Source organism: Apis dorsata, unplaced genomic scaffold (assembly GCF_000469605.1).
Source record: "Apis dorsata unplaced genomic scaffold, Apis dorsata 1.3 scaffold_129, whole genome shotgun sequence".
Lineage (NCBI taxonomy): Eukaryota > Metazoa > Arthropoda > Insecta > Hymenoptera > Apidae > Apis > Apis dorsata.
This window is the reverse complement of record NW_006263422.1, coordinates 917,431-930,932: the sequence shown is the minus strand read 5'-3', so window position 1 is coordinate 930,932 and position 13,502 is coordinate 917,431. Positions and strand designations below refer to the sequence as shown.

Genomic DNA, 13,502 nt, shown 5'->3' with positions numbered 1-13,502 from the left:
GAGAGAGAGAGAGAGAGAGAGAGAATTTAGTCTGTTCGTTGAATTCAGTCTGAAAACTTTCTCTGCTCGACTGCTAATGCTTTTAACAACAGATTACGATACAGGTTCTAATGAGTACTGGTAAGTTTATATGTATACGCTACAGCGATACCTTTCCAGCTCTTTCTTTCTCTCTCTTTCTCTCTCTCTCTCTGTTTCCGTTTCTTTCACTATCCATTTGTATCGATATAAATACGTATACGTAACATGTACACAATAGACAAGATACTTTCATGATTATCTAATGAGATTAGTCAATAAGAATGAATTAAATAATTTATTAAAGGAATATTTTTTTTTCTTTTCTTATTTATAAATTTACTAAAAATTTAATTTTTATAATTATATGATTTTTTTTTTCTTTTATTGTGTACACATATTTGTTCCTCTGTCTCTCAGTATTGATTTCTGTTGATAATACATAGTTGAAGAGTTTCATTGCTTATGTTCAATATTTCATATTCCACGAACAAAGCAACATCAAAACATATAGCTTGGCGATTGGCACCGCGATAACGTATACAGATAGAGAACTTACAATAGGTCTTAAAGAAACTTACAATGGGAATGATAAAAAGATAAAACTTGAAGAAAGGAAAATAAATTTTAAAAAGTAACATGATTCAAAGTTTACTGGTCAAGAGTTAAATTTCGTGATTTTTTTGAAAAAATGAAATTTCATATTTATCAAGGTTATATTTTTTTCTTATAAAGTAAAAAAATTTTACGATTTAATTATATTTAAATATAAATATCAAAATAAATCAAGATAATAATATTAGGTGATCCACTATGTGTATATCATTCCTTTCGTTTGCGTTTCATCCTCGAATGCTGGTTAATTTTAGCATTGAACGCAAAGTGCCATTAGGATGTAATTGCATGGCGAACGCATGATGATGAAGCCACGCCATTCGAGATAGAAATAAAATTATTGTTACCATTATCGATACAAATCGTCAAAATTATACCATTTTAGCATCGCAAGATCCTTTTTAGAGGTCGGCTTTCAAGCTAAAGGAACGACAAGATTACGACGATCCCATTGCAGTGACATCTGGCAAAGTCCATCTGTTCTGTTTTTGTCGCCGTCAGTGTCTCTCATCGTTAACAGCTTGTATATGTATATCCTTTGTTTCTCTCTCCCACGAAGGTCAAACAGAAGTGGATCTTCATTCAATTTAGATTTATTTTTATTTTTTCCGATATTTATTCTAATAATATATGAATCGAGGATATATTATTATTGTGTCTGACATTTTCAAGAAATTCATGAAATTCTTCGACCGCGTTTCACGCGTATCGAGTACCCATGGTATACCAAAACAATTCCAGAGATTTATCGGAAGAACGTGAAAAATTAGCACGCTACATCGGTGGCAATGTGCCATTTCTCTTTTATTCGAAAGAATGCTCAAGAGAAGGAAGTTTGTTTTCAAACCGCATGAGAACAACTTTTAGAAATGATGCTTCCATCAAATCAGTATAGAGAAATTTTCACTATTTGGAAAATTGTTTCTAAGTGCTTCCATTGAAAGTGCACTGTTCTATTTTTCATGATTCAGTTTTTTTTTACATCAATATTTAACTTAATTGATATTTTTTCTAATATTTATCATCTTTGCTTTTCTTCTCTTTCATTTCTATTCATTCTATTTTATGATTCTTCCAATTTTTTTTTTAAATCAAAACAACTAATTGATATTAAATAAAGTGCATAGAAAAATATAATTTTTTTTTAAATGTATAAATATTTAAATATAATGTTAAAATATTATTTCAAGATGTAGAAAAGAAGCATACTTTTCTAGTTTAGATATATAATAATAGTCATAATAATAGATTAACGTATGTAAACCTTACAGTTTCTTATCTCAATAAGTTAGCATAGAGGAGATATGTTTTATCAACATTATTTTTTGTTAGACTGATACACATAAAATATTAAAATATTACTATATTTCTCTAAAATTTGAATATAATATAATATTAAATTTTATTCTATCGATAATTGTTATCAAACATTCATCTTTTACAAAATAATCTCACGCAACTAAACCGAACCATAATTCTGAAACGATAGAAGATAGATAAAATTTCATATAACGAAATTTCGTTTGACCTTAAAGTCCTCAGATATCTACGTACATCTGAAAACTATATAGACTTAAGTAGAATCCATTGGTCTTTCACGAATTTTTCTAGAATTTTTTAGAATTTAATATTTTAAATTTATCTAAAATATTTAAAACAATAAATATTATTGCATAATAATATTTAATTACAAAAAAGTAATATATATATTCCAATCTATGTATTTTACTTCGTATACTTTTCATTTTGAATGAATCGATAATATTTACAGAAATTGTTAGCTCATAAGTATCAAAACAATGTTCAAATTTTTCTTAAGCTGTAACATATTTCTGGAAATAAAAAGTTTCCTTAGTTTTATTTCTTTCGTATTTTTTTTTCTCTACGTTTTGAAAATCTTTCCACAATATACGCCTAGGTAAACTGGAAACTTTGAAGCGTAGGAAATCTATTTCAGGTTCTTTCTCGTTACGTGATTTGAACGTAACGTGGTCGAGAAGTGCCTAGGGTACGCGGAACAATTTTGTCCAAGATTTACTAGCTTCTATATTCACACGGCAGATGAATGTCTCTTTTACCTCGTTTCTCAATTTGTTATTAACTTAATTTTATATTTGTATTATTATAGATAATTTTTATCGTAAAAATGGTTAAAATTTGTTTGCACAATTGCTTCTAGATCGATTTTTAATCACAACAAGATATATCCGTACTATCAATATAATATACTATCAATCAAAAATTTTTAAATTACACATTTATTTGACAGATAAAAGTTACTTAATGATTAAGAGGATTTTTAACTTATTCAATATTATCGATAAAGATCATCGTAAATTTTTAAGTAAATATATTTATTTGTAAAAATAAAATATCGTGATTTCAAATTTATGAAAAATATAAAATACCAAAAAAGAAGAAGAAATCATTTATCATTTCTATACGTTTTATTTTCACCGATGACGAAAAATATATTATAACTTAATAAATAGAAAATACGTGTATGCATGCTCTAATTAGCGTAACTATAAGAATTTTTCTGATCGTCTTTATAAGATATATTATATATACTCTAAGAAAACTTCCACGTAACATAACACGTAATTTTATCGAATAATCAAATAATTTGACTGTTTGTTATCTTTAACACGATTTATTAACGCAAATATAGGTTAATATTAACACGCTCACTGAAATTGTTCGCGATACTTATTTCTTTTTGTTTCTCGATAAATATAGATAAGATTTGCTGCTAACGATTTATCGGTATCGTTTGATATAGCTGAAATGAAAATTACAATATATATACCTCGTGATCGCAAATGTATATTCTTGTCTCCTCGGAGAATCTAACAAAACAAAGATACCATAGGCAACCCGTTAATATTTTAGATGCATGCAAGAGTAGCAACGTCGTGGTGCTACATAGTAAAAGCTGGGTTTCGAGGAAAACTTAGCGGAAAACGGATTGAGAACCGCATAAAAAGAGTCAAGTACGAAGAAATACAAGAACAAAAGTAAACAAGGCGCGTCACGGTTTTCCTTGGAAAGGCAATTTTCAAAGTTTCGCGAAAACGAGTATGTCGCGTGCATATGAGAAACTGGTAAGAAACTGTATGTAAATTTCTACCGCAATTAGGTCGGTTAAAAATTGTTATTACAGGTAGCCAATGATCTATCTAAATATTGATAGTTGTTTGATTCAATTGAATGATACGAAAATTATTGCGATCTCGTGCGATTAGGTTATATATTTTTAATTCTATGAAGCAAATAATCGCCATATTATGGAAAATATAAAGATACAGATTATCTGTTTCAAAATGGTATATTTGGTTGCATCGAATTTAAAATTGATCTGTTTGTAATATTTGGAAACTTAAAGTTAATAATATGATTGTGTCATGAGAGAATATATAATATAATAGTGAAAAATTTTTAAGTTTGTGTTGATATCTTTAGTTACAATCCGCAACCGGCAACCGAAATCACGTGGTGCGGATATAGAAATACTGAAAATTGTGATCACTTGTAATTAGAAATCATAAATTTCATGTTGTGAAATTAGATCTTGTAGTATCTATATTTGTCTATTTTTGTCATTATTTTGAGTATATAAAAAAATAAATATAAAGAATTTACATATTTCTTTAATAATGATAAATCAATATAATTACTTCGAAAAATTTACAGTGTACAAACAAATGTAATAACTTTTGTAATGTGTAAATAATGCAAAGAAAAAATATAGGAATTCATAAATTTTATATTTGATCCTTGAAAAAATTTTTTTTACAAATGTTAAAAATGCATAATTATTTGTCCAAAAAAAGAATTATAAAATATAAAAATATATTTTTTACTGAATAAAAATAACAATGGTTGAAAAAAATATTTCATATTATTGAAATTTTGTTACACTTAGCGCACGAAGAATTTTTGAGCGCGTGATTGAATTGTATTTCAACACGTAATGCGATCTTGCAATAGAAACAGAACCATTATTATATTCATCTGTTGCTAGTGGTGTCATACATAATTGCGCGTATCGATCGATTGGTGTACAGCTGTGTTAACGCTGTAAATGTAACCACACCCGCCTTAATAAATCGAATTGAAGGTCTTTTCCAAGAGCGTGCGCGCGCAGGCATATACTTACATATCAAGTTAGAAATTCTAACAGAAAGAATTTGTTATTGTTAGGTCACTAGTTTAAACGTTTTTTTAATTGAATATCTTTTGTGTATCTAAGCGATGAAAAAAGTGATATGATCAATTTTTTTAATATTGATTTTTTAATATCGTTCAAAATCTAATGTACATTTGAAGTAATAATTATGATTATAACAGTATTTTTTTAGGTTAAATTAAACAAAAGACATTTACAAACATATTTGTAATAATACATATTTTTTGAAATTGAAATATTTTTTCATGTGTTATTAATTACCAGTCAATGTATCATCAATAATTACAAACATATGATAAGTGTATAATGTGTCATTGGTAGAGTATGTATCGTCGCGAACATGTTAAAGGTTATGTGACTTATTGTGTGCTGTCTGAAGATTAATGATACGATTCGTAAACAGAAACAGAATTCATTTTGAAAAACGATTGTTATGTAATCATAATATAAACATAATATCGAAATATGAAATATATTCGATTTGTTTAATCTAATAATTGTTATTTTATGATTTCAGACTGCTCTTAGTATTTTCTTTCAAGAAGCTGCGATACCTCCCTGTGCACAAGGACCTGGTACACATTTTGGTCAAGTAAGTTGATTCGTTTTGTTTTTTGACAGTCGTATTATGCAGAAAAGAACCGGTTTATAAAAATGGAAAATATAAGATGTAACCATAATTTCATACGATAAAATAACGAAAATATTCAACCAGTAGTTAAACCATTTATTAAACCATTATATATATCGAATTCTAGAAGTTTTCTAAATTTTATATATATTTTATTTATTATTGACTAGTTATTTATGGCTATAATTATTGTATAATATTAAATCAATATCATACTATTAATAAATAGTGTCATATTTCATTAAAATAAGTATTAGATCTGAGTTTTTTTTTGTCAATAAATTAATTTGAGAAAATTCTATCAGAAAAGTTCGATCATTCCTTTATTCTTGTATCGACATCTAATCGATACGAAACTATTTCCGCGTCAGGAGCGTTGTCGTCGTCGTCGTCGTCATCGTCGTCGTCGGCTATGGCGGCAGTATTTTATCTTCTTTTCCCTTTCCATTGACTCTCTTTATTTATGTCACGTGCAACGATCCACGACACATCACGCGAATGATTTTATTCATTAGGTTCGTTGCGCGAATCGCGTCGAGATCACGCGCGAGAAATGAAATTTTTTCATTGTCTTTTGTTCACGTGACATTGTTTTATTTTGTTTGCTTTGCGAATACTTGGAATTTATTCATTTCTTTTCGTCCCGTATTAGAAATTAGTATAGTTGTTTGTTTTACTTATATATTTTTATGAAAAAATAAAATATTACTTATAGTATATTCAAGGACTTTGATTAATATTGATCGATTTATGTGATAATAGTAGTCCGAGAATCTTATCGAAGTATACAAACACAAATAATATCTATAAGTTATATTTAATATCTTCTTATATATAGAATTATAACTGATTACTAAGAATGTATATTTATTATATTTCTTTTCCAAAAAAAATTCGTCTTCAACGGATTAAAACAGAACTTTATTTTTATTTTTATTATATATATTTTATTGATTGATTTACCGCTATTAATCAATGATTTCATACACGATTTATGCACGCTGGTGATTTACTACATTTTTGTGCATCGTCACGTAACGTGAGGGGAAGTGCGCATTCGAGTCATCGATTTGGCTTAAACTTTACTCACGCTCTACGTCCTGTATAATAATGTGTTAAATTAGCAACTATAAATATTATTAAACATTTCGTAAAAATATTATGTTTGAGACATAAAAAATATAAATTTGAATTGAAAATGAAGAACGATAATATTTTGATAAAAATAATTCAATTCTTGAAATTTTCAATTCATTTTTTTTTTTTTTTTTTGAATAAAGTTTAAAAAAAATATTATAATGTTGTTATAACTAGATATTTATTATTTTGAATTATTTATACTACATCGTATGCAAATCAAACGGTTGGAAATGAAATGAGAAATCAATAGCCATTAAATTTCATTCCGTCTGTCATTGAGTATCAAATTGTTCATTATCGTTGTTGTTTGATAAATGTTATTTCCATCAATTTCACTTCTATTTTTAGTTGATATTTAAATTTATATTAATAATCATTATTTTTGACTAATTATATATATTTTATTATCTGAATTTTTTTATTTTAATTAATTTTATGATGATAATGTATTCTAACGTAAAATAATTTTTCATTATTTTTCATAATTCTCATGCATTAATTATTATTCCTAAAAGAAATAATAATTAAATTTTGCAATTGATCATTTTATGTAAGTTTCGAAAAATTTTTCACAGACTTAAAAAAGTTTTAACGTAGAATAATAGTAAACAAAATATTATCGTTCTTCTGTTATGTAAATATAATAAATGCGAGACATATATGACATCATAGATAAAATGCATAGATAAAATATTTTCATTTATCAATCCGATCAAGAAAATGGAAAATCATCATTATGATGTGTGCCTCTAACTTCTTATATAAAATCATACGTATTTTACAATGCGAACACACATATCACATATGAGATGAGATCATTTAATATATTTTATATGCTTTTATTTCACGATCTAAGTCGAATAGATTATCTTTTTTTTCGAAATATAAAAACATGAAAGAGAATACAAAAAAAAGTAAATATATAAAATATTACATTATTTTTACATATTATGATTATAAAAAGAAGATTCGTAAGATATCAAGCATATATCAATATTTTCAAAAATATTTATTTATCGTATATTTATGTATATTTATGCATGACTTCATAAATAATTTGTATTCTATTCCATATATTATGAATTGTTTCCAATTAATTTATAACGCAAGCAACGTATCTCTATTTCTTTCAATATAAAGAAATTATTTTTTGTTGAACATTTAGCATTTTATATCTCGCAAATTATTTTCAATTATATCGTAATATATCGTAATTACACATGTCGTAATGAATTGATTAATTTTACAAATTTTTTTATTATTTTAATCTTCATACCGCATTATATTAATTAATACATTTGTTGATATTCACATATGTTAATTTTTTTTTTCTCAACTGGAAATGTTACGCAAAAAATACGCTCACGCATAAAATTTCTTGGTAATGTTCTAATATTTTGCAAATGAAAAATTATTAAATTCAAAAATAAAAAAATAATAGTTACATTAAAAATGAGAAAGAAGTTATTGAAAATGAGTTCTTTAAAGAAATATATTTAATAAAATTTTTAAAAGATATTTTAAATTTTAAAATTTTAAAATATTTTAAAATTTGTAAAATATGTTGATTAAAAAATAGCAATTTTTAAATATTCTGATTAATCATTACATAATTATAATTTTCTTGATCATCGATAAAAATACAATTAATTTAAACTAGGAAAATATCCTATTTAATGAAATCAGTGTCAAGTGTATTTCCAAGAAATACAACGTCATCATTACGCTCGTATTCTATACAAATGCATAGTCGAATAAGCAAAAGGAATATCTATATACTGTAGATTTACACGTACGAAAATAACCTTTACAGGATTTTGTTCTTTGCGAATTCGCAGTGGTTGCTTGGTTACAAGCGACATGAATCATCAAGACGAACGCATTATATTTGATAATATTCACTGGCACGATTCATATGACTTGTATAATTATGTATGAAAATAATAACAATGTTTGGCGGTCTATTTTCATGTTTTCTGGCATATTCTCATGCGCAAAGAATTCTTCTCGCGATCGTTTACAATGATTAGAAATTTGCAGTTGTTTGGCGCTGACATTAGAATTAGTATATACTAGAACAATCGAAATTAATGATTTTTTACAAAGATTACTAGTATAATTGTATAGTTTACGTCAAGATAAAAATAAATTTATCTATTTTATATTTTTATTTATATTTACATATTTCCATATTTTATATTTATTATTTTAACTTAATTATGAAAGTCAATTCAATAGTAAATGAGGAATCGTATTAATTTCACAGTCTGTTGCTGTCATTTGCAGCATGGCAACCAAGTATTTGACTTAATTAAAAAACTCATAAAATTATGTGGCATGAACACGTTGATTCAGCAGAATGAGCTCTTCCTTGTTAACTTTTCTGTTTCTTCTGAGATTAAAATTTCATTTTTCTTATGATTCACTATAGAAGCTATCTAACAATAATTTAAATCAAAAATTTACCGAATCTTAATTTTTGAAACGAAATCGTGTTGAGGTTATGTTCTGACATGGGATACAAAAGTTATATTTCTTTCATTTTCCTCATTCATTTTTATTATTAGTTTGTTTTTCTTCAATAATAATCGATAAAATGTTGAAAGCTTATCTAAACAAGAGGTTTCTAATAATGTTTTGAAGTCTATAAGTTCTCTGCAAATATACAAACATAGATTATGAAACAGAAGAAAATATTAAGTGAAATAACTTTTTTTTCTGATAAAAGTTTCAATTAAAAAGTATTTTTTTCTAAAAATTTTTTTTAAAAAATATTTTAATTTTTATTTTAAAACAAAAATAATTTATTTTGATTTTAAATATTAGATAGAAATTTTTTAAGATTTTTTACATATTTAGTGGATTTAATGAATATATTTCAAATATAGTATCATACTTTGGTAGTATCATACCAATTAATAGAGAAAACAATGATATAAATATTTATTTAAATAATTTACATACAATAATAATATATTTACACATATTTAATGTATAAATAAAAGTATTTATAAAAGAGTACAATTAGTACAAAATAAAATAAAAAAAATAATAGATTGATATAGAATATTCATGAATCACATCATACTATATTTCTGTTTTCGATAAATTTTATTCTAACATTAAAAAGAATTCTCTATAATTGACAATAAAAAAATAATTAAAATATTAAAATATTCTTTATTTATATCAAAATAAAATAAATAAAATATAATCCAAATTTTGTCAATTTTTATTATTATATTTTGTGTCAGTTATTTTCTACTGTATATTTTATATTTTATCGATATTATCGATAAATCGTATTTATATATTTGTGTTAACTATAGCTTATCGATACTCGGCGTACTACTCGTTTCTTATACGAGACATCGAGTTGTAACTCGAGAGCGTTCTTCTTTTCACTGTGAACTTCACTAATAAATTTCAAAACGATATGAAAGGCAGAGAACCACTGTCAGCAGACAGTTGCTAGGTGTGTTACTATTCTCGGTCGGAGGCATTCCGATAAACTGTGTGCCAAATCTTGGCTCAACATTGGATGAACAACGTTCAAATCTGAGGGCAAAATCCTAGATTTCTCTGACCATTTTTACTTTACTTTCTTTTCTAATGTATATACATATGTTGTCGAAGTATACCGCTTCGGGAAGCCATTATGCGACCACTGCAGTCAGTGTCGTGTAAACATTGCATCATTGCATCATGAACAATTGTACTCGTTCAAGTAATTAATTGATAATGTTTCTGATTATTTTATTATACTTATATCTATATTATAAATAAAATGCTAAATAAAAATCGAAATAAATTTCATAATTATAAATATATATACATTTGACTCGAGTAGTAACAAAATGTCGATTAATTGTATTAAATTTTATTTATTTCTTTACATACATAAATACATGGACATGTGTTAAACATTTCATCATTTTACATTTTAGAGATAAGATTTTAGGATTTACTTTTCTTATCATTAGTTATGTCATTTAGATTAGTAATTTATATCTATGCGTTTTCCACATTTTCAAATGGTTAATAAATTTGAATTAAATTGTAAGTTTGAATTTAATTTGTTTTACGATATTATCAATAATATTTTCAAATATTTATTGTAATTAACAAAATTTATGATACAATCGTATTTTATATATCCATAATTATTTTTATTTGCATATATGTTTAACTTTTTAAAAAAAATTTATAATTTATAATTAAATTGAAAAATTATAACAAATTTTGATTTGCACTTTCTTATTTATTTATATATAGCTAATCGACAGTGCATCGAAGAACACAAGAACACATGTGCATCTTATATTGTTGCTTTGTGTCCACCTGGTACGCTGACATCACATTCAGGAGCCAAAGGTTCAATGACCTTAACAACTGACGAGTAGTTCTTACTCACAGAAAGCTACTTTTGTTGTTCTCTTTTCACCCGCCTACCATAGATGTGTGTCGCTTCATTGCGGCTTACGTAAAACATTCGTTGGATATTTTTAGCTTTATAGACAAACCAATGTCTTGTTCCGTATTTCCGAGACACAAGCAGGAAACGAGCGTAACTCTTTCCTCTGATAATTTTCTATCCATCGGAAAATATATATAATTGCCTAGTCAAATGAATGAAATACGAAATGCTGTAATACTTCATAAACATGTATTATTATAATGATCCATCATGGAATTTGTTTAAGATAATTAATATTAGCAAAGGAATTAAATACTTTTATATGTATATATTGATTATAAGAATATTATATAATTGAAGTTAGAAATATTCATAATTAATAGAAGAATATTATATAATTGAGGTTAGAAAATTTTCAAAATAAATATATAAAAGTTTAAAACTATTGATAACAATTGTTAACAAAATTTATAAATTTAAAAATATTTTTTTTTCTTAATGAATTTAAATAATCAAATATTAAAATTTCCTTAAATAAATATAATCTTTTTATAAGTATAAATTTTTTCAAAACAACATAAATGTACACAAATGTACACAGTATGAAAAAAATATTTACATAAAACTATTTACATATCAAATGAATAAAATATTAATAGAAATGAATAAAACATTGACAACATTAAAAAAGTAACAATCATGTAGGTGTTTTTTATAGTAGTTTATTATTTTATAACAGTTAATTGATATTTAACTCTTACGTAATGAAATGTAAGCATACAAAATACTATTCTTAATCTATGTGTTAAACCTGTATTCTCATAGGTTTTAAAGTCAAACATGAAAAGGAGGTTGATGTAAGTATCGATCTTCAAACGAAGAATCTATGTTTACGACTATATAGACATGCGTCCTAGTCTCGACCTAAATAATTATACATGCAATATCCAGAAATATAAACAAATACAGATATTTTAAGACAATTAAATCGATTACTATTATTAAGTAATAGTTTCGAAGATTGCAATTATTATAAAAATATATTTCTTTTATAGATAACTCCATGTAATACACCGGCTACACCACCAAATTTCCCTGATGCACTTTTAGCGTTTTCCAAAATGTCTGCGGGCGACAAAACTCCTTCGGGTAAATTTCATATATTTTAATAAATTTATTAAATATTAAAAAAAATATTTTCATATAATTTTTTCCTTAAATCTTTTTCTCTCTAAATTTAAACGATTCATTTTCTTCATTATATTTTCCAACTAACGAGAATTATTTCTATCAGCAATGTATACATTAATATGAATTCACAAGAATGTAAAGATACATTCTTATGTCGCAAATCTTTGTTATTTTATAATTACACTCTTGTTTTATGTCTCATTTATGCATGCGTATGTAAATTAAAAGGATAAATTCGTTTTTATCATTACAGGAATGTCGCCAAGTCAAAATGGATTGCATCAGAATTCGATGCAGATTGGGATGGCGCCACAACACCATGGAGGACGGTGTAGTGTAACCGGGAACGCGCAACAGCAAGCACAGAGTCAACAATTGGGCCTAGGCGAACCACAGAGATAAAAGAAACTCGTGATTCGGCGGCCCGTGTGTAAGATCCCGAGGTCGCACGATGTGCATGTAAACGGTGTTTAAAACAGGAAGCATGGTTTATAAAAGATCGACTGGCTCCCCAGGATTATACGCTGTGTAACCACAAGAGCGATTATTAGCCGAGATTCACACGCTCGTATCTCCTTATCCCTAGAAAAAGGACGCAAGATTTTCTGAAAAATTGTGTGCACGGAGGAAAATTCAAATAATTATATTAGACGTGCACCTAGAAGAAACGAGATCTCTCCATAGAAAAGGGATCCTCATCTTTCATCGACTATAATACATATATGGAATTTATAGAATAGGTACGATACGATTCCTCTGTTGTTTATTCTTGTTATTCTTTGATATATGTTGTATATTGAAAACGCAAGACGATCGAGCCTGTTGAAACATCTCGCAAGAAAAAAAAAAAAAAAAAAAAAAGCTCTTGTCTTCTTCCATTGGATTATTCTGAGTGATACGCATTAAAAAAAAAGAAAAAAAAAAGAAAAAAAAAGAAAAAAAAAAGAGAAAAGAACACAAGAAAGAGGAAGTTTGCAAAGAGATTATTTCTTTTTTCTCTCTCTCCTTTTTAAAAAAACTGTACTTCTGGGACGGTAGTTCCTATGGTTATGAAAGACAGCGATACTCTCCTTAGCGTTTATGAAATTATTAGTATGCGTCCAGAAATGCCGCTTGTTGTAAATGAGTAGCGAGAAGCTCCTCCTCCACCGTCCCGGGTATCTTCCTTGTTGTTTCTCGATCTACAGAACTCGCGGCTAGATAGGAAACATTTGCGGTTCATGGGACCGCTGAAGTCAATGAGAAATCGAATATCACTTCCACACCATAGTACAAAAAATTGCCGACACTGGATAGCATTT

At 26.6% G+C, this 13,502-nt stretch overlaps 1 protein-coding gene across 3 annotated transcripts in view; it reads left to right on the top strand.

Moving 5' to 3' along the window:
* LOC102679905 (UBA-like domain-containing protein 2) overlaps positions 1-13,134 on the top strand; it is a 16,605-nt gene extending 3,471 nt beyond the window's left edge. The window contains exons 1-4 of one of the 3 annotated variants that reach the window (XM_031509174.1): positions 3,534-3,737; positions 5,340-5,414; positions 12,066-12,159; positions 12,455-13,134. In XM_031509174.1, the coding sequence (XP_031365034.1) occupies positions 3,714-3,737; positions 5,340-5,414; positions 12,066-12,159; positions 12,455-12,603 (342 nt within the window). In that variant the 5' untranslated portion in view covers positions 3,534-3,713 and the 3' untranslated portion in view covers positions 12,604-13,134. Of the gene's footprint in view, positions 1-3,533; positions 3,738-5,037; positions 5,254-5,339; positions 5,415-12,065; positions 12,160-12,454 lie in introns of those variants that run through there. The other 2 variants (XM_031509173.1, XM_006612929.2) reach the window with 2 other exon arrangements.
* Positions 13,135-13,502: the final 368 nt, after the last annotated feature.